Here is a 24,786-nt window from a genome sequence, read left to right as displayed (position 1 = left end):
ACATTCGGAAAACCTCGTGAGAATCCGGAGACGCTCGGAAACGCTCGGAAAAACCCGAAGAGCTCTTCGTGCATTCCCGCCGATTTTCGGCACCCTCCGAAGCGGCAGCGCTCGGCCGTTTCCGGCGGTGCTCGGCTGTTTCCGGCGGCCGCCGGGGCGCTGCCTCAGGGCGGGCGCCATTTTGTGTGTCCGCCCGCGGAGCGCGGGGCGCGGGCGGAGGAGCCGCCGGGCCGAGCCCCCCGCGCCGTTCAGTGACTGTGCCCCCCGTTCTCCATCCCCTGCCCGTTGCCCATGGCCGTGGAGAGCCCGAGTGTCCCCCCCGCCGCCGCCGCTTCCCCCCCCAGCCCGCACTGCACTCCCCCTTCTCCGTCCTGCCACGGCAGCTGCAGCCTCCCCCGGCCGCCGCCGCCGCTCCAAGGGCACCATCACGGCCCGGACGAAAGGTCCAGTAACCGCCTCTCCCGAGCGCCTTCTCTGTGTGCCTGGGGGTCGGTCCGGCGCGCCGGACCAGGTTTGGGGAGGGGGCGGCGGGAGGGGAGGGTGAGGGGGGGGGGGCAGGCAGGGCCCAGGGCTGAGGGGGGGCGGCCTGGGGAGGAGGAGGAGGAGGAGGAGGGTGAGGAAGGGCCACAGGGGGATCCGGGGAGGCCCGGGAGGCTCTGAGGAGGAGGAGGGTGAGGAAGGGCCTGAGGGGGATGGGGAGGGTGAGGAAGGAGCTGAGGGGGATTTGGGGAGGGGGCGTGAGGAGGAGGAAGGGCCTGAGGGGGATTTGTGGAGGGGGAGCGTGAGGAGGAGGAAGGGCCTGAGGGGGATTTGGGGAATAGGAAGGTGAGGAAGGAGCTGAGGGGGATTTGAGGAGGAGGAAGATGAGGAAGAGCCTGAGGGGGATCTGGGGAGGGGGAGCATGAGGAGGAAGAGCCTGAGGGGATTTGAGGAAGAGGAGGGTGAGGAAGGAGCTGAGGGGGATTTGAGGAAGGGGCTGAGGGGGATTTGAGGATGAGGAAGATGAGGAAGGAGCTGAGGGGAATCTGGGGGGTTTCCTGAGGAGGAGGAGGGTGAGGAAGGAGCTGAGGGGGATTTGAGGAAGGGCATGAGGGGGATTTGAGGAAGGAGCTGAGGGGGGTTTGAGGAGGAGGAGGGTGAGGAAGGTGCTGAGGGGGATTTAGGGAGTTCCTGAGGAAGAGGAAGATGGGATGAAGGCAGTGCAGGCCTCGGTGGCAGTGAGGGGATTTGGGGACATTTTGGGTGATTTTTGAGGATAATCCCTGAGGGATGGGAAGGATTTCGTTCATTTTTGGGGCTCCTGGGGAGGGGTTTAACCCAAATTCCAAATTTTGGGGGGTTTGAATCCTCCCTAAGGGGCTCCCACCCTTTTTTAGGGCATTTCTTTGGGGAAGGGCTCAAATTTCTCTTTAGGAAATACTAAAACTCATTTTTTGGAAGGTTTTAAGGTTTGAGGGGTTTAAACCCCATTTTTTGGGGAGGCTCAACCCCATTTTTTTGAGGGGGATTAAAATCTTCATTTTGGGGGATTTTAACTCATTTTTTGAGGGATGAAAATCCTCATTTTGGGGGATTTTTAGGGTTTCACCTCTTTTGGGGCAATTTTTACTTCCGGAGGGAGGGCCTAGTTTAATTTTTAGAGGAATTTAAGTTTTTTGGGGAGATTTAACAAACTTTTAGAGATATTAAGGATGCTTGGAGGATTTAACCCCTTTTTTAGGAGGTTTTAGACCCTTTTTTGGGGTTTAACCCCTTTTTGGGGATTAAAATCCTAATTTTGGGGGATTTTAAAGGTTCAGCTCCTTTTGGGGAATTTTTATTTCCAAAGGGGAGCTCTAGTTGGGTTTTTTGGGGGGGAATTTGACAATTTTTTAATAAATATTTAGGTATTGGGGGAATTTAACCCCTATTTTGGGTGATTTTAACTCTTTTTGTGGGGTTTAACCCCATTTTTGGGGGTAATCCTTAATAAGTTCTTTTTGCTCTCACAAAAATTCAATTTATTGCCTTAAAATCCCCCAAATTTGGATCAGGAAATTTGGGGGTCCCTGCAGGGATTTAAAAAGTTCCAAATTTCCAAATCTGCCCCCAAAATTTCCCTTTTTGGGACCTTTCCCCACAAGAACTCAGAGCCATTCCTGGGATTTCCATTATTTTAGTAATTTCATCCAAATAATGTGAAAAAAAAAACAGGAAAAAATGTAAAATCAGGGAGGTTTTGGGGAAATTGTAGGAAAAATTGTAAATTTGGGGAGTTTGTAAGGGAAAAAGGGAAATTGGGGATTTTTTAGGGGAATAAAGGTAAATTTGGGGGATTTTGAGGGTCTTTGGAAGGAAAAAAGGGAATTTGGGGGATATTTTTAGGGAAAAAAGTGAATTTTTAGGGTATTTTTAGGGAAAAACGTGATTTTTTGGGGGGGAAAAAGGTAAATTTAGGGAATTTGGGGTTTTTTTTAGGAATGAAAGGGTCATTAGGGAAATTTGGGGGATTTTTTTGGGGATAAAAAGGTAAATCCAGGGAATTTGAGGCTATTTTTAAGAAACAAAGGTGCAATAAGGGAATTTTTTGGGTATTTTTAGGGTAAAAAAGGGAAATCCAGACAGGTTGGGGGTTATTTAGGGAAAATGGTGAAATAAGTGAATTTTTGGGGTATTTTTAGGGAAAAAAGTGAATTTTTAGGGTAAAAAAAAAAGTAAATTTAGGCAGTTTGGGGGTATTTCTAGGGGGAAAAAGAGCAAATTGAGGGAGATTTGGGAATATTTCTTTAAAAAATAACGAAATCCAGGGGTTTTGGAGGGTTTTTCTGGGAAAAAAGGCAAATCCAGGGGATTTGGGGGGCTGGCCTTCATTTCCATGTGGGCAATGGGTGGGAAATGGGTGGAAAATGTGGAAATTTTGCATTTTTGGTGCCTTTTCCCCCCTTCCCTTGGTGCCCCCACGTGGAAATGCCCCCAGTGTGGCCCAAACCAAGCAGAACCCTCCCCAAAAAACGTCACAAAAGCACACAATGCCCAAAAAATCCCAAAAAACCCCAAAAAAACTCCAAAAAACCCCAAAATCCAAAGCAGGGCCGTGTCCAGGTGCAACAGCCCCACATCCACAGCAGAAACCGTGGAGAAGTTGGTGGAAATGGCTGAAAACGTGTGAAAGTCATCAACAAAGGTGGTAAAAAGCACCTCACACTGCCCCCCCCGTCCAGCTGTGCCCAGCTGTGCCCAGGTGTGCCCCTGGTGTCCCCAGCTGTGCCCAGGTGTCCCCAGGTGTGTCCCCAGCTGTGCCCAGGTGTGCCCCAGGTGTCCCCAGCTGTGCCCAGGTGTCCCCAGCTGTGCCCAGGTGTGTCCAGGTGTGCCCCTGGTGTCCCCAGCTGTGCCCAGGTGTCCCCAGGTGTGTCCCCAGCTGTGCCCAGGTGTGCCCCAGGTGTCCCCAGCTGTGCCCAGGTGTCCCCAGCTGTGCCCAGGTGTGTCCAGGTGTGCCCAAATGTGTCCCTGTGTCCCTCAGCTTTGCCCAGATGTGTCCCAGGTGTGGCACAGGGGTGCCCGGGTCTGTTCCAGGTGTCCCCAGGTGTGCCCCAGACGTGTCCAGGTGATTCCACCTGTGCCCAGGTGTGCCCCAGGTGTCCCCAGGTGTGCCCCAGGTGTGTCCCAGGTGTCCCCAGATGAGTCTAGGGGTGCCCAGGTGTGTCCCAGCTGTGCCCCTGGTGTGTCCAGTGTGCCCACCTGTGCCCCAGGGGTGTCCCAGAATGTCCAGGTGTGCCCAGATATGTCGAGATGTGCCCAGCTGTGTCCCAGCTGTGCCCAGCTGTGTCCCAGTGTGCTCAGATGTGCTCCAGGTGTGCCCCAGGTGTGTCCCACGTGTCCCCAGATGTGTCTAGGGGTGCCCAGTGTGCCCAGGTGTGTCCCAGGTGTGCCCAGTGTTGCCCAGATGTGACTCAAGGCTGCCCAGGTGTGCCCAGGTGTCCCCAGCTGTGTCCCAGCTTTGCCCAGATGTCCCCAGGTGTGCCCAGGTGGCTCCAGCTGTGCCCAGCTGTACCCAGGGACACCCAGGTGTCCCCAGCTGTGTCCAGATATGTCCCAGCTGTGTCCCAGGTGTGCCCAGATGTGCTCCAGGTGTGTCCCAGATGTCCCCACTTGTTGCGAGCTGTGCCCCAGGTGTGCCCAGGTGTGTCCCAGGTGTGTCCAGCTGTGCCCAGCTGTGCCCCAGCTGTGCCCAGGTGTGCCCCAGCTGTGCCCAGCTGTATCTCAGGTGTCCCAGCTGTGTCCTGGCTCTGTCCCAGGTGCTCCCCCAGCTGTGTCCAGATGTGCCCCTCAAAACCCAAGAAAATTCCCATTATTTACACCCTCAAATTCCTGTGGGTTGTCCCCCGAAAACCCCAGAAAAATCCCATTTATTTCCCAGAAAAATCCATTTTTTTTGTCCAAAACAACCCAGAAAAATCCCGTTTTTTTGCTGAAAAACCCCATTTTTTCCCCCAAATCCCCCACAAAATTTAAAATTTGGATTCTTTTCCCCTCAGGGAGGATGGGGAGCTGGAGCAGGGCGAGGCCAATGAGAGCCCCCAGGATTCCCAATGCTGAGCCCAATCCCAGCCCGATTCTAGAGAGCATCAGGAGCCTCAGGGGAACCCCCAATTCCCATTTGCCTTTCCAAACCCATCCAATCCCCATCAGTTTCCCCCCAAAACCCCCAGAAAAATCCTCATTTTTTCATAAAACCCCCAGAAAAAATCCCATTTATTTCCCAGAAAAAAATCCCATTTTCTTTCCCAAAAATACCCATAAAAACCCCATTTTTTGGCCAAAAAATCCCATTTTTTTCGCCAAAAAAAACCCAGAAAATCCCATTTTTTCACGAGAAATCCCTTTTTTTTCACAAAAATTCTGCTTTTGCCCTCAGGGAGGATGGGGAGCTGGAGCAGGGCGAGGCCAATGAGAGCCCCCGCAATCCCCATCGGTGACCCCAAAATGCCCCAAACATTCCTGTGCTGTTCTAGAGAGCATCAGGAGCCTCCACAATTCCCATTTTCCCCTCCAAACCCCAGCAAATTCCTGCCATTTTCCACCCCAAAAATAACCAGAAAAATCCCATCGTTTTTTCCCAGAAAAATCCAAATTTTTTCCCCCAAAACTAAAAAAAAAAATCCCAATTTTTTCCCAGAAAAATCCCTTTTATTTTCCCAAAAAAACCCATAGAAACCCATTTTTTTTGTCAAAAAACCCCATTTTTCCCAGAAAAATCCTATTTATTCCCCAAAAAACCCCATAAAAGTGCTGATTTCTCCCCAAGGAACTGCAGAAAAATCCCATTTATTTCCCAGAAAAATCCAATTTTTTTGTCCAAAACAACCCAGAAAAATCCCGGTTTTTTGCTGAAAAACCCCATTTTTTCCCCCAAACCCCCCACAAAATTTAAAATTTGGATTCTTTTCCCCTCAGGGAGGATGGGGAGCTGGAGGAGGGCGAGCTGGAGGACGAGGGGCCGGACGAGAGCCCCCCGGGGTCGCTTTTTTGCCGAAAAATCCCATTTTTTTCGCCAAAAAACCCCAGAAAAATCCCATTTTTTCACGAGAAATCCCATTTTTTTTCACGCAAATTCTGCTTTTGCCCTCAGGGAGGATGGGGAGCTGGAGGAGGGCGAGCTGGAGGCCAATGAGAGCCCCCGCAATCCCCATCGGTGACCCCAAAATGCCCCAAACATTCCTGTGCTGTTCTAGAGAGCATCAGGAGCCTCCACAATTCCCATTTTCCCCTCTAAACCCCAGCAAATTCCTGCCATTTTCCACCCCAAAAATACCCATAAAAACCCCATTTTTTTGCTGAAAAATCCCATTTTTTTCGCCAAAACCCCCAGAAAAACCCCATTTTTTCAGGAAAAATCCCATTTTTTTCACGCAAATTCCGCTTTTGCCCTCAGGGAGGATGGGGAGCTGGAGGAGGGCGAGCTGGAGGACGAGGGGCCGGACGAGAGCCCCCCGGGCTCGGGGTCGGGCTCGCGCTCCCGGCGCTCCCGGCACCGCAGCGGCTCCGAGCCCGAGCGCGGCCACCGGCGGCTGAAGCGCAAACGCCGCAAGGACAAGGACAAGAGGAGGTCCAAGAAAAAGAGAAAATCCAAACACAAGGTGGGCAATTCCCGCAAAATTCCTGGGTTTGGGGCACATTCAAGGCTTTTCCCCGTTTTTTTCTCCTGGTTTTCCCCACGGAAATATTGATTAAATCTCTTTTGTTTTGGGTTTTAACGCTGGAATTTCCCCAGGAAATTTGGGAATTGCAGACCTTGGGGAGGGCTCGGGGCTGATTTTTCTGGATTTTCCCAGGAATTTTGGGAATTGCAGGCTTTGGAGAGGGCTCATTTTTCCTGACTTTTCTGGAATTTGGGGAATTGCAGACCTTGGGGAGGGCTTGGGGCTGATTTTTCTGGATTTTCCCAGGAATTTTGGGAATTCCAGAGTTTGGGAAGGGAATTTCAGAGATTGGGTTGGAATTCCAAGGTTTGGGAAGGGAATTCCTGGCTTTGGGGAGGGCTCATTTTTCCTGACTTTTCCCGGGAAATTTGGGAATTGCAGGCTTTGGGGAGGGCTGGTTTTTCCTGACTTTTCCGGAATTTTGGGAATTCCAGGCTTTGGGGAGGGCTCAGGGCTGATTTTTCTGGAATTTCCCAGGAATTTTGGGAATTGCAGGCCTTGGGGAGGGCTGGTTTTTCCTGACTTTTCCGGAATTTTCCAGCGGCACGCCTCGTCCAGCGAGGAATTGTCGGATTTGAGCGACGACTCCGACTACAGCCCCGGGGAGAAGGGACACAGAAAGTACCGGGAGTACAGCCCGGGGTACCCGGTGAGTTGTACTGGGAGTACTGGGAGTACTGGGAGGGAAACTGGGAATGGGAACTGGGAATGGGAACTGGGAATGGGAGCTGGGAATGGGAACTGGGAATGGGAACTGGGAATGGGAGCTGGGAATGGGAGCTGGGAATACAGCCCGGGGTACCCGGTGAGTTGTACTGGGAGTACTGGGAATACTGGGAATGGGAACTGGGAATGGGAACTGGGAATGGAAACTGGGGATGGAAACTGGGAATACAGCCTGGGGTACCCGGTGAGTTATACTGGGAGTACTGGGAATACTGGGAATGGAAACTGGGAATGATCACTGGGAAATCCCAGGAGTACAGCCCAGGGTACTCAGTGAGTTATACTGGGAGGGAAACTGGGAATTACTGGGAATGGTCACTGGGAAACCCTGGGAGAACAGCCCGGGGTACTCGGTGAGTTGGACTGGGAATACTGGGAGGGAAACTGGGAAATGCTGGGAATGGAAACTGGGAATGGTCACTGGGAGTTTTTGGGGAATTTTTGGGATTTTTTGGGGATTTTTTTGTGAATTCCGCATCCCAAGCTCTCCCTTTCCCTTCCCAGTGCCACCAGTACTCCCAGCTGCCGCGGAAGGGCCATCCCAAGGCAATGAAAACTGGGAATTTTGGGGAATTTTGGGGGATTTTTTTTGGAATTTTTGTGAATTCCGCATCCCAAGCTCTCCCTTTCCCTTCCCAGTGCCACCAGTACTCCCAGCTGCCGCGGAAGGGGCACCCCCACGCCAAGGGGGACCCCAAGGGCTCCTTTGGGGGTCCCTACGAGGAGCTGGAGCCCGAGGGCCTGGAGGAGGAGGAGGAGGAGGGAGCCAAGGACGACTTTGAGGATTTCCCCAAGGAGCTGAGCCAGTACCGGCGCGCCAAGGACCCCGGGCACCGCCCCCGAGGTGGGGAAAAACAGGAAAAATGGGGGGAAAAATTAAATTAAAAAAGAAAAAAAAAACAAACCACAAAAAAACATGAAAAAAAAACACCAAAAAAAAAAAAAAAAAAAACCCACAAAAAAAAAAAAAAAAAACAAAAAAAAACTCCACCAATCAAAAAAAAACCAAACAAACAGAAAGACCCAAAACAAAGCTCAGAACTCAAGACCCCTCAAAGAAATCCAAAAGAGCCCAAAACCCGCAAAAAAATTAAAAAAAAAACCTGAAAAACCCAAAACAAATCCCAGAACTCAAAACCCCTCAAAGAAACCCAAAAGAGCCCAAAACCCGCAAAAAAATTAAAAAAAAACCCCGAAAACCACAAAACTAAGTCCAGAACTTGAAACCTCTCCAAGAAACCCAAAAGAACCCAAAAAACCACAAAAAAAATTTTAAAAACCCAAGACCCCTGAAAACCCCAAAACAAAGCCCAGAACGCCCCCACCAAAGAAAACCAAAAGAACTTCAAAAAAACACCAAAAAAATAACCAAAAACCAAACCACAAAAAAACTCCAAAAAAACCAAACCCCCCAAAAAAGCCCCAAAAAAGTAAAAAAAAACCAAAACAGCCAAAACCCCAAAATTCCGCAGAAAACCCCCAAAAATCCCCAAAACCACCCCATAAAACAAAACCAAACAAATGAAAAACACCACCAAAAACTCCCCCAAAAAATAACCAAATCTCATTAAAAAACACCTTAAAAATTTTAAAAAGTCAATTTTTCAGCATCTTAACCCCCAAATCCCCTTTAAAAACCCCCTAAAACCCCCCCAAAATTCCATTCTTGAGCATCCCAACCCCCAAACCTCCTTCCAAAAAACTGAAAATTTCCTCCAGCCCCAATTCCTGGTCTCAATTCCCATTTTTCCCCATTTTCCCGTTGTTTTTCCTACAGCTCGGGGTTGCCGTGGTGGCCGCGGGTTCCGGGGCCGATTTTTCCCATTTTTCCCCTCATTTTTCCCCATTTTCTCCCCAGGTCGGGGCTGCCGAGGCTGCCGCGGGTTCCGGGGCCGGGGTTTTTCCCATTTTCCCGTGTTTTCCCCTCATTTTTCCCCATTTTCTCCCCAGGTCGCGGCCGGGGCTGCAGCAGGTACCGGGGCCGGGGTTTTTCCCATTTTCCCGTTATTTTCCCCTCATTTTTCCCCGTTTTCTCCCCAGGTCGCGGCCGGGGCTGCCGCGGGTTCCGGGGCCGCGGGCGGGGCCCGGGGCGGGGCCGGGGGCGGGGCCCGGGGCGGGGCCGCGCCCGCAGCGACCCCGAGGATGAGGAGGAGCCCTTCGAGGAGGAGATGGAGGTGAGCCGGGACTGCCCGCAGCGAATTCCGGCATTGCCCGGGAATTCCGGGGCTTGGGAATTCGGGAATTTCCTGGGATGTTCTTGAGGGAGCTCTGAGCCTGTCCCGGTGGAATTCTGAGCCTCTCCTGGGATATTCCCAAGGGAATTCTGACCCAATCCCAGGCTTCTGGAATTCTGGGAATTCCCCAGGGAATTCTGACCCAATCGTGGGTTTCCCATCCCAAGATTCCCACCCCATCCTGGGGTTCCTGAGGGAATTCCAGCCCCGTCTTGGGGTCTCACCCATCCCATTCCAACGGCATTCCCGTTGTTCCCATCCCAGTTCCCACGGCATTCCCATTGTTCCCAATTCCCATGGCATTCCCATTGTTCCCATACCAATCCCCACGGAGTTCCCATGGAATTCCCACTGGAATTCCCGTTTTTCCCATTGGAATTCCCGTTTTTCCCACTGGAATTCCCGTTGTTTCCAGTACTGTGACCCCGAGGAGCCGCTGGGCGACGACGACTTTGACGATTACGCCAAGGAGCTGTCGCAGTACCGGCGCAGCAAGGACAGGGGCCGCGGTGAGAGCTGGGGTCACACCCCGAATCCCAGCCCAAATCCCAGCCCAAATCCCAGCCTAAATTCCAGCCCAAATTCCAGCCCAAACCCAGCCTAAATCCAGCCCAAATCCCAGCCTAAATTCCAGCCCAAATCCCAGCCTAAATTCCAGCCTAAAACCAGCCCAAATCCAGCCCAAATCCCAGTTTAAATCCCATCTTAAATCTATCCCAAATTCCAGTCCAAATCCCAGCTTAAATCTATCCCAAATCCCAGCCCAGATCCCAGCCCAAATCCAGCCCAAATCCAGCCTAAATCCAACCCAAATCCATCCCAAAAGCCAGGCCTGGACAGGGGCTGTGGTGAGACCCAGAGCCCAGCCCAAATCCCGGCTCAAATCTACCCCAAATCCTGCCTAAATCTGTCTCAAATCCACCCCAAATCCCAGCCTAAATCCACCCCAAATCCCAGCCTAAATCTGTCCCAAATCCAGCCCAAATCCCAGCCTAAATCCTACCCTAAATCCCAGCCCAAATCCCAGCCCAAATTCCCAATATCCCATTCCCAGGCCGAGGTCCCCGCAGTCCCCGGGGCGGCAGCGAGGGGCCAGGGCAGGGCTGGGTCTGGGAATTCCCAATCCCAATTCTCACCCCAAATCCCAAGATCCCAAATCCTCATCCCAAATTCCGTTCCAGGCCGAGGTCTCCGCAGTCCCCGGGGTGGCAGCAAGGGTTTGGGGCCGGGGTTGGATCTGGGAATTCCCAATATCCCAAATCCTGATCCCAAATTCCCAGTTCCTGATTCCAAATTCCCAAATCCTGATCCCAAATTCCCAGTTCCTGATCCCAAATTCCCAGTTCCTGATTCCAAATTCCCAACTCCTGATCCCAATATCCCAATTCCTGATCTTAAATTCCCAATTTCTGATCCCAAATTCCCAAATCCTGATCCCAAATTCCCAAATCCTGATCCCAAATCCCATTCCAGGCCGAGGTGCCCGCGGTCCCCGGGGTCCCCGCGGTGCCCGGGGTGGCACCAAGGGTCCGGGCTCGGGGCCGGGCCGGGCTCGGGGCCGCGGCCGCAGCGCCATGGGCAAGGGCGGCGCCCACGAGGACGACGAGTTCTACGACGAGGACATGGGGGTGAGTGCCTGGAATTACCAAAAATCCCCCCAAAATCCCCATGGAATTCCCAAAATCCCTCTGGATTTCCCAAAAATCCTGCCCGGAAACATAATAAACCCAAAAAGATTTGAGGGCTTGGGGGTGAGTGCTCAAAATCCCCTGGAATTTCCCAAAAATCCTGCCCAGAAACCCAAAAAACCCAAAAAGCTACGAGGATGTGGGGGTGAGTGCCCCAAAATTCCCCCCTCCCCCAAATCTCCCTGGAATTCCCAAAAATCCTGCCCAGACATGGGGGTGAGCACCCCAAATTCCCAAAAATCCTGTGCAGAACCCCAAAAATCTGTGGGGACATGAGGGTGAGCACCCAAAATCCCAAATATTCCCCCCCAAATCCCCATGGAATCCCCAAAAATCCCCCTGGAATTCCCAAAAATCCCCCTGGAATTCCCAAAAATCCTGCCCAGAACCCCAAAAATCTTTGGGGACATGAAGGTGAGCACCCAAAATCCCAAAATTTCCCCCCCAAATCCCAAAATTTTACCCTCAAATTCCCAGGATTTTTGCCTCAGCACCTCCTGAAACCTCCTCCATTTTTGGGATATTTTCCCCCTTTTCTCCCCCAAAATTCCTGGCATTTCCCCCCCCAAATCCCTGGGATTTTCCCTCAAAATTCCCTGGATTTTTGCCTCATCACCCCCTAAAACCCCCTCCCATTTTCAAAAACCCTTTTTGGAGTTTTTCCTAGTTTTTTCTCAATTTTTCCCCATTCCTTCCCATTTTTACCCATTTTTTCCCTATTTCCCCATTTCTTTGCCCGTTTTTCCCCATTTTTTCTGCATTTTTCCCCAAAATTGCCATTTTTTCGCCCAGGACGGGGGCGGGTACCGGCGGGAGGACAAGGCTCACCTGCCCTCGGACAAGAAGGGGAAGGTGATCTGCAAATACTTCGTGGAGGGCAGGTGCACCTGGGTAAGGACACCTGGGGGAGGGTCACACCTGGCTCACACCTGGCTCACACCTGTCACATTCATCTCACCTGGGTCACACCTGGGTCACACCTGTCACCTTCATCTCACCTGGCTCACACCTGGGGGAGGGTCACACCTGGCTCACACCTGGCTCACACATTTGTCACACCTGTCACCTTCATCTCACCTGGATCACACCTGGGTCACACCTGGCTCACACCTGGCTCACACCTGTCACCTTCATCTCACCTGGGTCACAGCTGGGTCACACCTGTCACCTTCATCTCACCTGGGTCACACCTGGGTCGCACCTGGGTCACACCTGGGTCACACCTGTCACCTTCATCTCACCTGGGTCACACCTGGCTCACACCTGGGTCACACCTGTCACCTTCATCTCACCTGGCTCACACCTGGGGGAGGGTCACACCTGGGTCACACCTGGGGGGGATCCCCACTTACACCTGGGAAAGGACACCTGGATCACACCTGGGTTACATCTGGGGGGTCCCCAATTGCACCTGGGGGGGTCACACCTGGGTAAGGACACCTGGGATTACACCTGTGTCACACCTGTGTCACATATTCATTTCACCTGGGTCACACCTGTGTCACACCGGGGGGTCCCCAGTTACACCTGGGTAAGGACACCTGGGGGGCTCACACCTGCATCACCCATGTGGCACACCTGTGTCACCTTCATCTCACCTGCGTCACGTCTGTGTGCCACCTGTGTCCCACCCACATCTCACCTTTTCTATTTGGATCCCCCCTTTTCTGTCCCTCACCTGTCCCACCTGTTTCACCTGTCCCTCACCTGTCCCACCTGTTTCACCTGTCCCTCACCTGCAGGGTGACCACTGTAACTTCAGCCACGACATTGAGCTGCCCAAGAAGCGCGAGCTCTGCAAGTTCTACATCACGGGGTACTGCGCGCGGGCCGAGAGCTGCCCCTACATGCACGATATCCTGATTAAACCGGGCTAAACCTGGGATAAACCCGGGATAAACCATCCCTGAACCTGGGATAAACCATCCCTAAAGCTGCCCCCGAGAGCTGCCCCTACATGCACGATATCCTGATTAAACCGGGCTAAACCTGGGATAAACCCGGGATAAACCATCCCTGAACCCGGGATAAACCATCCCTAAAGCTGCCCCCGAGAGCTGCCCCTACATGCACGATATCCTGATTAAACCAGGCTAAACCTGGGTTAAACCCGGGATAAACCATCCCTGAACCTGGGATAAACCATCCCTGAACCCGGGATAAACCATCCCTGAACCTGGGATAAACCATCCCTGAACCTGGGATAAACCATCCCTAAAGCTGCCCCTGAGAGCTGCCCCTACATGCACGATATCCTGATTAAACCAGGCTAAACCCGGGATAAGCCATCCCTGAACCCGGGATAAACCATCCCTGAACCTGGGATAAACCATCCCTGAACCCAGGATAAACCATCCCTGAACCCGGGATAAACTATCCCTGAACCTGGGATAAACCATCCCTGAACCCAGGATAAACCATCCCTAAAGCTGCCCCCGAGAGCTGCCCCTACATGCACGATATCCTGATTAAACCAGGCTAAACTTGGGTTAAACCCGGGCTAAACCCGGGATAAACCATCCCTGAACCCGGGATAAACCATCCCTAAACCCGCGATAAACCATCCCTGAACCCGGGATAAACCATCCCTGAACCTGGGCTGAAACTGCCCCCGAGAGCTGCCCCTACACGCACGATATCCTGCCCTTAACCCGGTTTAAACCCGGGCTAGGCCTGGGCTAAACCTGCCCCAAACGCAGCCCTGCGCCGTCTCCCTGAGGCGGGTTCTGTGTTCTGGAAGTTTCCTTGACGTTCCCACGGGATTTCCCGTGCAAGCTGTTCCACACCACCGGGCTCTGCATCAACGGCGACGACTGCATGTTCTCCCACGCGCCGCTGTGCGAGGAGACGCGGCAGCTGCTGGACAAGGTAACGCACCTGGGCACACACCTGGGTACACCTGGGTACACCTCGGTACAGCTACACACACCTGGGCACTGCATGTTCTCCCACGCGCCGCTGTGCGAGGAGACGCGGCAGCTGCTGGACAAGGTAACACACCTGGGCACACACCTGGGTACACCTGGGCACACCTGGGTACACCTGGGTACAGACACACACACCTGGGCACTGCATGTTCTCCCACGCGCCGCTGTGCGAGGAGACGCGGCAGCTGCTGGACAAGGTAACGCACCTGGGCACACACCTGGACACACCTGGGCACTGATACACACACCTGGGTACACCTGGGCACAGACACACACACCTGGGCACACCTGGGCACAGATAGATATACTGGTGCAGGACATGGAGGCGCGCGCAGTCCCAATTTATCCCAATTTATCCCAGTTTATCCCAGTCTATCCCAGTCTATCCCAGTCTATCCCAGTCTATCCCAGTCTATCCCAGTCTATCCCAGTCTATCCCAGTTTATCCCAGTCTATCCCAGTCTATCCCAGTTTATCCCAGTCTATCCCAGTCTATCCCAGTTCAGCCCGTCCCAATCGCTCCCAACCGACCCCAGTGCACCCCCATTTTAACCCAGTTTAACCCTTTGTGGTGCAGATGCTGGCCGAGGACGCCGAGGCAGGCACAGTCCCAGTTTATCCCAGTTTATCCCAGTTTATCCCAGTTTAGTCCGTCCCAATTGACCCCAATCCATCCCAATTTAACCAGTTTAACCCTTTCCCCCCCAGATGGTGGCCGAGGACGCCGAGGCAGGCACAGTCCCAGTTTATCCCAGTTTATCCCAGTTTATCCCAGTTTATCCCAGTTTATCCCAGTTTAGTCCGTCCCAATTGACCCCAATCCATCCCAGTTTAACCAGTTTAACCCTTTGTGGTGCAGATGCTGGCCGAGGACGCCGAGGCCGGGGCCCAGGACGAGAAGGAGCTGCAGGAGCTGCGCAAGCAGGGCATCGACCCCCTGCCCAAACCCCCCCCCGGGCGTGGGGCTGCTGCCCACCCCCCCCCCGCGGCCCCTCCCCCCCCCCGCGGGCTGCCCCTCCCCCCCCCCGCCCGGCCTGCCCCTCCCCCCCCCCGGGCCCCCCCCCTGGAGCCCCCCCTGGAGCCCCCCCAGGACCCCTTCAAGAAGATCCCGTCGCTCTTCGAGATCGTGGTGAGGCCCACGGGGCAGCTGGCCGAGAAACTGGGCGTCAGGTGAGGGCACCTGGGCACCCCTGGGCACTGCCAGCCACACCTGGGCACACCTGGGGGGCAGGGGAACACACCTGGGCACAGCCACGGGGCAGCTGGCCGAGAAACTGGGCGTCAGGTGAGGGCACCTGGGCACACCTGGGGGCACCTGGGCACACCTGGGCACTGCCAGGCACACCTGGGGGCACCTGGGGGCACCTGGGTACATGTGGGCTACATGGCAGGGCACCCACGGGGCAGCTGGCCGAGAAACTGGGCATCAGGTGAGGGCACCTGGGCACACCTGGGCACATCTGGCACTCAGACAAAACCCACCTGGAACCCCCCCCATGGATTTTCTCCACCTTTTATTCCAAATTTTCCTGGTTTTACCCCAGTTTTCCCCCCATTTTTCCCATTTCCCCCATTATTCCCCCCCCCAATTTTCACCCCATTTTTATTCCCATTTTCCCCCATTTTTATTCCCATTTTCCCCCATTTTTATTCCCATTTTCCCCCATTTTCACCCCATTTTTATTCCAATTTCCCCCCCCATTTTCACCCCATAATTTCCCCCATTTTCCCCATTATTCCCCCCATAATTTCCCCCATTTTTATTCCCATTTTCCCCATTTCCCCCCCAATTTTCCCCCCATTATTTCCCCCATAATTTCCCCCCATTACTTCCCAATTTCCCCCCATTATTTCCCCATTATTCCCCCCCATTGTTCCTCCCATAATTTCCCCCATTTTTCCCATTCCCCCCCAATTTTCCCCCCATTATTCCCCCCATAATTTCCCCCCTTTATTTTCTCATTTCCCCCATTATTCCCCCCATAATTTCCCCCCATTATTTCCCCCCATTTTTTTCCCATTTCCCCCAATATTTCCCCATAATTTCCCCCCATTTTTTCCCATTTCCCCCATTATTCCCCCCATAATTTCCCCCCATTATTGCCCCCATAATTTCCCCCATTTTTCCCCATTTCCGCCCCCATTATTCCCCCCATTATTTCCCAATTTCCCCCCATTATTTCCCCATCATTTCCCCCCATTTTTTCCCATTTCCCCCATTATTCCCCCCATAATTTCCCCCCATTATTCCCCCCATAATTTCCCCCCATTTTTCCCCATTTCCCCCATTATTCCCCCCATTATTTCCCAATTTCCCCCCATTATTTCCCCATTATTCCCCCCATAATTTCCCCTATTTTTTCCCATTTCCCCCATTATTCCCCCCATTATTTCCCCATTATTCCCCCCATTATTTCCCAATTTCCCCCCATTATTCCCCCCATTATTTCCCAATTTCCCCCAATTATTTCCCCATTTCCCCCCCCATTATTCCCCCCATTATTTCCCAATTTCCCCCCATTATTTCCCCATTATTTCCCCCATTTTTCCCCATTTCCCCCCCATTTCCCCCCCATTATTTCCCCCATTATTCCCCCCATTATTCCCCCCATAATTTCCCCCATTATTTCCCCATTATTCCCCCCATAATTTCCCAATTTCCCCCCATTATTCCCCCCATAATTTCCCATTTTTTCTCTCTCCCTTCCAGGCACCCGGGCCCGCCCCCCCCGCGCTTTCCCGGCCCCCCTGGCGCTCCGCCCCTCCCCCCCCCGGACCTGGCCCCGCCCCCCGAGCTGGGCCCGGGGGGGTTCGAGGAGGCCCCGCCCCTCCCCCACCCGGGGCTGCCCCCCCCGGGCCCGCCCTTCTACCCGGGGGGGGGAGGGGCGGCCGGAGGGGGCGGGGCCTTCTACCCCCCCCCCGGAGGGGCTGGAGATGGAACCGCCCGCGGGGGGGGGAGGGGCCAGGTGAGCAAATGGGGATGGGGGAGGGGGGGGCGGGAAATCTGGGGGGGGGGGGAGGGGAAATTGGGGTGGGGGAGGGAAAATCCCAGAAATTTGGGGTGGGGGAGGGAAAATTCTGGGAAATTTGGCGGGGGGGGGGGGGGGGAGGGAAAATTTGGGGGAATTTGGGGTGGGGGAAGGGGAAAATGGGATTGGGGGGGGCCAGGTGAACCCTAAATTCCCCAATTCCATCCTAAACTTCCCCTCCCCACCCCAGATTTCCCATTCCCACCCCAAATCTCCAATTTTCACCCCAAATCTCCCATTCCCACCCCAAATCTCCCATTTCCACCCAAATTTCCCATTCCCACCCCAAATCCCCCCTTCCCATCCCAAAACACAGGGCTGACTGACCCTAAATTTCCACTCTTCACCCCAAATCTCCCATTCCCATCCCAAATCTTCCTTTCCCACCCCAAATTTCCCTTTTCTACCCTAAATTCCCCTTCCCATCCCAAAATATGAGGCTGAAGGACCCCAAATCTCCCCTTTCCCACCCCAAATCTCCAATTTTCACCCCAAATCTCCCATTTTAATCCCAAATTTCCTTTTCCCACCCCAAAACCCCCAATAATTCCTGTTTTCCCCATTCCCACCCCAATAATTCCCATTTCCCCCCGCAATAATTCCCATTTTCCCAGCCCAAATTCCCCTTTCCCAGCCCAGTTTTCCCCAATAATTCCCATGTCCAATTTTCCCCAATAATTCCCATTTTCCCCCTTTCCCACCCAATAATTCTCATTTCCCACCCCAATAATTCCCATTTTCTCCCTCTCTCACCCCAAATCTCCCATTTTAATCCTGTTTTTCCCCTTTCCCACCCCAATTTCCCCCAATAATTCCCATTTTCCCAGCCCAAATTCCCCCTTCCCAGCCCAATTTTCCCCAATAATTCCCATTTTCCCCCTTTCCCACCCCAATAATTCCCATTTCCCACCCCAATAATTCCCATTTTCCCCTTTCCCACCCCAAACCTCCCATTTTAATCCCATTTTTCCCCCTTTCCCACCCCAATAATTCCCATTTCCCACCCCAGCAATTCCCATTTTCCCCCCAGTAATTCCCATTTCCCCTATTCCCACCCCAGTAATTCCCATTTCCCACCCCAGCAATTCCCATTTTCCCCCGAATAATTCCCATTTTCCCCCATTCCCACCCCAGTAATTCCCATTTTCCCCCCAGTAATTCCCATTTCCCCCATTCCCACCCCAGTAATTCCCATTTCCCCCCAGTAATTCCCATTTCCCCCCAGTAATTCCCATTTCCCCCATTCCCACCCCAGCAATTCCCATTTTCCCCCCAGTAATTCCCATTTCCCACCCCAGCAATTCCCATTTTCCCCCGAATAATTCCCATTTTCCCCCATTCCCACCCCAGTAATTCCCATTTCCCCCCAGTAATTCCCATTTTCCCCCATTTTCCCCGCAGTATTTCCCATTTTCCCCCCAGTAATTCCCATTTCCCCCCAGTAATTCCCATTTTCCCCCCAGTAATTCCCATTTTCCCCCCAGTAATTCCCATTTTCCCCCCATTTTCCCCGCAGTAATTCCCATTTCCCCGCAGTAATTCCCATTACCCCGCAGTAATTCCCATTTTCCCCGCAGTAATTCCCATTTTCCCCCCAGTAATTCCCATTTTTCCCCCGTTTCCCGCAGACGATTTCGGCCCGTTCGAGGCCGGGGCGGGGCCGGGCGGGGCCGCGCTGTTCTCGGAGGGCTCCCGGGAGGGCGAGGGCGGCCCCGGCCCGGGCGGGGCTCCCGGTGCCGCTGCCGGTGCCGGTCCCGGGGCCGCTGCCGAGTTCCCGCCGTCGGGCGCGCAGCGGGCGCTGTTCCTGCGCATCCGCCACAAGCAGCGCCACGAGGAGAGGCCCCGGCGCGGCTGCGAGGGCGCGCACGGCGAGCACGACGAGGGTGAGCGGGGAGGCACCAAAAATAACCAGAGTCGGCCCCAAAAATAGCCAGAGTGAGCCCCAAAAATGGCCAGAATTGGCACCAAAACAGCCAGAATTGGCACCAAAAATAGCCTGAATTGGCACCAAAAATGGCCAGGATCAGCACAAAAAAATAACCAGAATGAGCCCCAAAAATAGCCAGAATTGGCACTAAAACAGCCTGAATCGGCACCAAAATTGGCCAGAATTGGCACCAAAGATGGCCAGAATCAGCACAAAAAAATAACCAGAATCAGCCCCAAAAATAGCCAGAGTGAGCCCCAAAAATAGCCAGAATGAGCCCCAAAAATAGCCAGAATTGGCACCAAAAATGGCCAGAATTGGCACCAAAAATGGCCAGAATCAGCACAAAAAAATAAACAGAATCAGCCCCAAAAATAGCCAGAGTGAGCCCCAAAAATAGCCAGAATGAGCCCCAAAAATAGCCAGAATTGGCACCAAAAATGGCCAGAATTGGCACCAAAAATGGCCAGAATCAGCACAAAAAAATAACCAGAATCAGCCCCAAAAATAGCCAGAATGAGCCCCAAAAATAGCCAGAATTGGCACCAAAAATAGCCAGAATTGGCACCAAAAATGGCCAGAATTGGCACCAAAAATGGCCAGAATCAGCACAAAAAAATAACCAGAGTGAGCCCCAAAAATAGCCAGAATTGGCACCAAAACAGCCTGAATCGGCACCAAAATTGGCCAGAATTGGCACCAAAAATGGCCAGAATTGGCACCAAAAATGGCCAGAATTGGCACCAAAAATAGCCTGAATTGGCACCAAAAATGGCCAGAATCAGCACAAAAAAATAACCAGAATCAGCCCCAAAAATAGCCAGAGTGAGCCCCAAAAATAGCCAGAATGAGCCCCAAAAATAGCCAGAATTGGCACCAAAAATCCTGATTCTGAGACTCAAAAATACCCAGAATAAGCACCAAAAATACCCATCCTGATCCTGGGACTGAGCCCAAAAAATACCCAGAATGAGCCCAAAAATAGCCAAAATGAGCCCTAAAAATCCTGATTCTGAACCCCAAAAATTCACAGCTTCAGCCCTAAAGTATCCTGATTCTGAGCCCCAAAAATACCCAGAAAGAGCCCCAAAATATCCCCAGCCTGATCCCAAAAATCCCCATCCCGACAGGGAGCACGACGAGGGTGAGGCACCAAAAATAACAGAACGAGCCCTAAAAATCCTGATCCTGAGCCCCAAAAATACCCAGAATGAGCCCTAAAAATTCACAGAATAAACCCCAAAAAACCGCAGAATGTAAAAAAAAGCTTAAAAAGAGTATTTTTACTTTTATTGTTATTTCTATTTTTATTTTACTTTTATTTTTGTTTTTACTTTTATTTTTAGTTTCATTTACTTTATGTTTAATTTATGTTTGCTTTTATTTTTACTTTTATTTCCTTTTTTATTTTTATTTTCTATTTTCATTTTCAATTTTTTTATTTTTATTTTCATTTTTAAATTTTTATTTCCATTTTCATTTTTATTATCTTCCCGCCATTAGGTGACCCGGGCAGTTGGTACTCCAGCGACGAAGACGACGGCGCCAGCAGCGTCAGCTCCATCCTCAGGTCCCTGCGGCAGCAAAGTGGGAGCGCCCCCAACCCCGGGAACGCCCCCGGGACCGGGGACCCCCCCTGCGACCCCCGGCTGGCGCGGCCGCGCGGCTCCGGGACCCTCGGCTGGCGCGGAGCTCCGAGTTTGGTTCTGGCTCCGAATTCCCCTCAGACCCGCGGCTGGCGCGGAGCTCCGAGTTTGGTTCGGGCTCCGAATTCCCCTCAGACCCGCGGCTGGCGCGGAGCTCCGAGTTTGGTTCGGGCTCCGAGCCCCACCTGGATCCACGGCTGGCTCGGAGCTCCGAGTTTGGTTCTGGCTCCGAACCCCCGTCAGACCCGCGGCTGGCGCGGAGCTCCGAGTTTGGTTCGGGCTCCGAATTCCCCTCAGACCCGCGGCTGGCGCGGAGCTCCGAGTTTGGTTCGGGTTCTGATCTCCCTCTGGACCCACGGCTGGCGCGGAGCTCCGAGCTCGGTGCCGGCTCCGAGCTCCCCTCAGACCCTCGGCTGGCGCGGAGCTCCGAGCTCGGTTTTGGTCCCGGTTCCGGCTCCGATCCCCCCTCGGACCCGCGGCTGGCCCGGCACGGCCCCAAAGCCGATCCCGCCCCCAAGGCGGCCCCGACCGTCGCCGAGGACGAGGACGGCGAGCGCGTCCTGCGGGACAAACCCGCGCCCATCCCGCTGGAGGCGGCTCCGGGGCAGCCCCAGCGCGATCCCCGCTCGCAGCTCCGGCGCTTCTCGCACATCCGCAAGGACGTGCGGCTGCTGCGGCCGCCCTGGCGCGCTCCGTGCTCTGGAGCCCCGAGGATCTCATCCCGCTGCCCGTGCCCAAGCAGGACCTTCCTCCTCATCCTCATCCTCCTCATCAGGGTCCCGCCGCCGACCCCCGGCTGCTCCGGCCGCCCTCGGACCCGCGGCAAGCGCGGGGGGCCCCCCGCCGAGCCTTCGTCGTCGTCGTCATCTTCGCCGTCGCCGTCCTCCTCCGTGCCCGACTTCGAGCTGCTGTCGAGGATCCTCCAAAGCGTCGGCACGGCCTCCTCGGGAGGGGACGGCAAACCCAGCGATCCCCGCGTGAGGAAGGCTCCTCCTCATCCTCCTCCTCCCTTGGACCCGCGGCTGCAGAAAGCTCCGGAGAGCGGAAACTCCCCCATCGCCCCCTACGACCCCCGGCTGAGCTGGGGCAGCAGCGGCCAGAGCAGCTCCGCGGTGCTCAGCGCCATCAGCCTCTACGACCCCCGCGCTCCTCCTGCTAAAGAGCCCCAAAACGAGGCCAACTCAGCCCAAAAACCGCCAGCAGCAGCAGCAGGAGGAGGAGGAGGAGGGGGAGGAAGGGCCAAGGAGGCGCCGCCCTTCGTGCGGCGCTCGGCGCTGGAGCCGCCGCAGGAGGAGCGGCCGGAGCCGGGCACGGACCGGTACAACAGCTACAACCGCCCCCGGCCCAAAATGCCCCAGGCTGGCGAGGGGGGCGGCGCCCAGCCCGGCCTGCACAACCTGCCCGTGCCCCCCGTGCCCCCCGTGATCGGCCTGGCCAAGGCCGGCGCCCGCCCCGGGCACCGGGAGCCCCTTCCCGGGGGGCAGCCCCCCGAGCGGAGCCCCCCGAGGACGGGGGGGACCAGGGCTCCCTCAAGGACGTGTTCAAGGGCTTCGACCCCACGGCGTCGCCCTTCTGCCAGTGAGGAGGGGGGAAAATGGGGAAAAATGGGGGTGGAGGGGGTGGAAATGGGGGTGGGTCTGCTCAAAGTGTGTCCAGGTTCGGTCAAATCTGCACAAAATCCAGTCTGGTGTGGTTAAAACTGCTCAAAATCCGGTCTGGTGTGGTTAAAACTGCTCAAAATCCGGTCTGGTGTGGTTAAAACTGCTCAAAATCTGGTCTGGTGTGGTTAAAACTGCTCAAAATCTGGTCAGGTGTGGTTAGAACTGTGCAAAGTCTGGTCTGACGTGGTTAAAACTGTGCAAAATCCGGTCAGGTGTGGTTAAAACTGTGCAAAATCCGGTCTGGTGTGGTTAAAACTGTGCAAAATCCGGTCAGGTGTGGTTAAAACTGCTCAAAATCCGGTCTGGTGTGGTTAAAACTGTGCAAAATTTGGTCTGCTCTGCTCAAAATGCATCCAGGTCTGCCCAAATGCACCCAAAATCTGGTCTGACGTGGTTAAATCTGCCCAAAATCCAGCTAGGTCTGCTCAAATGCATTCAGGTTTGCTCAAATGGACTCAAAATCTGGTCAGGTCTGCTCAAGTTCACCCAAAATCTGGTCAGGGGTGTCCAAGTCTGCCCAAAATCCACCCAGGTCTGCTCAAATCCACCCAAAATCCAGTCAGGTGTGGTTAAATCTGTCTAAAATCCACCCAGGTCTGCCCCAAATCCACCCAGGTCTGCTCAAAATGCATCCAGGTTTGCTCCAATCTGCCCAAAATCTGGTCAGGTGTGGTTAAATCTGCCCAAAATCCATCTAGGTCTGCTCCAATCTGCCCGAAATCTGGTCTGGTGTGGCCAAATCCACCCAAAATCTGGTCAGGTCTGCTCAAAATGCATCCAGGTTTGCTCAAATCCACCCAAAATCCATCTAGATCCACTCAAATCCACCCAAAATCCACCCAGGTCTGCTCAAAATCCATCCAGGTTTGCTCAAATGCACCCAAAATTGGGTTAGGTGTGGTTAAATCTGTCCAAAATGCACCTATATCCACTCAAATCCACCCAAAATCCAGTCAGGTCTGCTCAAATCCACCCAAAATTCAGCCAGGTGTGTTCAAAATCCACCTAAATGTACCCAAAATTCAGCCAGGTCTGCAAAAAATCAACCAAATCTGCCCAAAATCCACCTAAAATCCAGACAGGTTTGCCCAAATCTGCCCAAAATCTGGTCAGGTGTGCTCAAAATCCACCCAAATCCACCTCAAATCCACCCAGGTCTGTTCAAAATTCACCCAAATGCACCCAAAATTCACCCAGATCTGCCCAAAATCCACCCAGATCCTCCCAAACGCACCCAAAATCTGCCCAAAATCCACCCAGGTCTGCTCAAATCCACTCCAAATTCACCCAAATCCACCCAGATCTGCCCAAAATCCGGTCAGATCTGCTGAAATCCACCCAAAATCCACCTAAATGCACCCAAAATCCACCCAAATCTGCTCAAAATCCACCCAAAATTCACCCGGGTCTGCTCAAATCCACTCAAAATTCACCAGATCCTCCCAAATCCACTCAAAAATCACCAAAATCCACCCAAATCTTGTCAAAATTCACCAAAATCCACTCAAAATCCACTCAAAATTCACCAAAACCCATCCAAATCCACTCAAAATTCAACCAGATCCTCCCAAATCCTCAAAATCCACCCAAATCCGAGGTTGGAGGGAAGAGTTGGGTTCACACCCAAGGAAAGGAGAGAATTTGCACCAAAAATTGAAATTTGAGCCCCCAAAAAAGAGAAATTAAACCCTGGAAAATGGAATTGGAGGCAAATTGAGCCCAAAAAAATCCAAACTGACACCAAAAAAAAATCACAAATCTGATAGCAAAACATGAAATTTGATCAGAACCAACTCAAATCCTCCCCTAAAATTCAAATTCATCCCCCAAAAAATCAAATCTCGCCAAAAGAGCCCAAATTTGATCCCAAAACGACCAAATCCGACCTCAAAAAAAGCAAAATTTGATCCCAAAAAAATGAAAATGTGACACCAAATCCGCCCAATTTAACCCAAAAATTCCCTCAAAAATTCAATCCACCCCAAATCCACAAAATCCACCCCCCAAAATCCCCAATTCCACCCCAAAAAATCCCCAAAAATCCAAAAAAACCCCAAAAATTCCCTGGGATTGGCTCCAGGAGCAGCCAAATTTTGGGGCAATTTTGGGGCAATTTCGTCCCTTTTTGGGTCCTTCCTCAGCCATAAAATTGTAAATAAATCCCAAATTCTCCCCAAATTCCCGAGGATTTTCCCCTGTGGTGATTGGGTTGAAATTCCCCATTTTTTCCCCCAAAAAATTCCCAATTTTGGGGAAAAAAAAATAAATTTTGAAGGTTTGAGCAGCAAAAAGCCCCAAAATTTGGGGGTTTTGCCCCAAAATTCTCCTTGGTTCTGTTTTTGCGATGGGTTAAATCTGAGATTTTTGGGATTTGAGGTTTTTGCTCCATTTTTTCTGTGGGAAATGGGAGAAAAATCATCAAAAATGGTGAAAAACGGGGAAAAAAGGTACAAAAGTTGTAAAAAAATTGGAGAAAAAAAAAGAGAAAAAAAAGGCACAAAAATGGTAAATAAATAAAACAACACAAAAATCCCCAAAATCATGGGAAAAAAAAATAAATTTTGGCGAAAAATGGGCAAAAAATCGTGGAGAAAACGTCAAAAATTCCATTTAAAGGCCATAAAAATACAGGAAAAATTAAAAATATCCCAAAATTTCCATGAAAATTAAATGAGGGGAGAAATCAATTTAAAATAAAGTAAAATAAAAATTAGAATGCATCAAAAATCAGGGGAAATGTCCAAAATCTATGGGAAAAATCATGAGAAA

General features: G+C 52.6%; 1 protein-coding gene across 1 annotated transcript in view; it reads left to right on the top strand.

Moving 5' to 3' along the window:
• The first annotated feature begins 291 nt into the window (after positions 1-291).
• The window catches only part of ZC3H4 (zinc finger CCCH-type containing 4), a 26,074-nt gene continuing 1,579 nt past the window's right edge, over positions 292-24,786 (top strand). The window contains 19 exon segments of the mRNA XM_058822837.1: positions 292-443; positions 5,912-6,116; positions 6,721-6,828; positions 7,545-7,740; positions 8,779-8,802; positions 8,946-9,079; positions 9,555-9,660; positions 10,613-10,767; positions 11,620-11,718; positions 12,570-12,681; positions 13,586-13,695; positions 14,614-14,924; positions 16,465-16,715; positions 18,412-18,666; positions 20,214-20,563; positions 20,596-20,617; positions 20,762-21,034; positions 21,037-21,209; positions 21,211-21,934. Coding sequence (XP_058678820.1) covers positions 292-443; positions 5,912-6,116; positions 6,721-6,828; positions 7,545-7,740; positions 8,779-8,802; positions 8,946-9,079; positions 9,555-9,660; positions 10,613-10,767; positions 11,620-11,718; positions 12,570-12,681; positions 13,586-13,695; positions 14,614-14,924; positions 16,465-16,715; positions 18,412-18,666; positions 20,214-20,563; positions 20,596-20,617; positions 20,762-21,034; positions 21,037-21,209; positions 21,211-21,934 — 3,760 coding nt within the window.

The sequence above is a fragment of the Ammospiza caudacuta genome, chromosome 35 (genome assembly GCF_027887145.1).
Source record: "Ammospiza caudacuta isolate bAmmCau1 chromosome 35, bAmmCau1.pri, whole genome shotgun sequence".
Classification (NCBI taxonomy): Eukaryota; Metazoa; Chordata; class Aves; order Passeriformes; family Passerellidae; genus Ammospiza; species Ammospiza caudacuta.
This window is presented reverse-complemented; position numbering and strand designations above follow the sequence as displayed.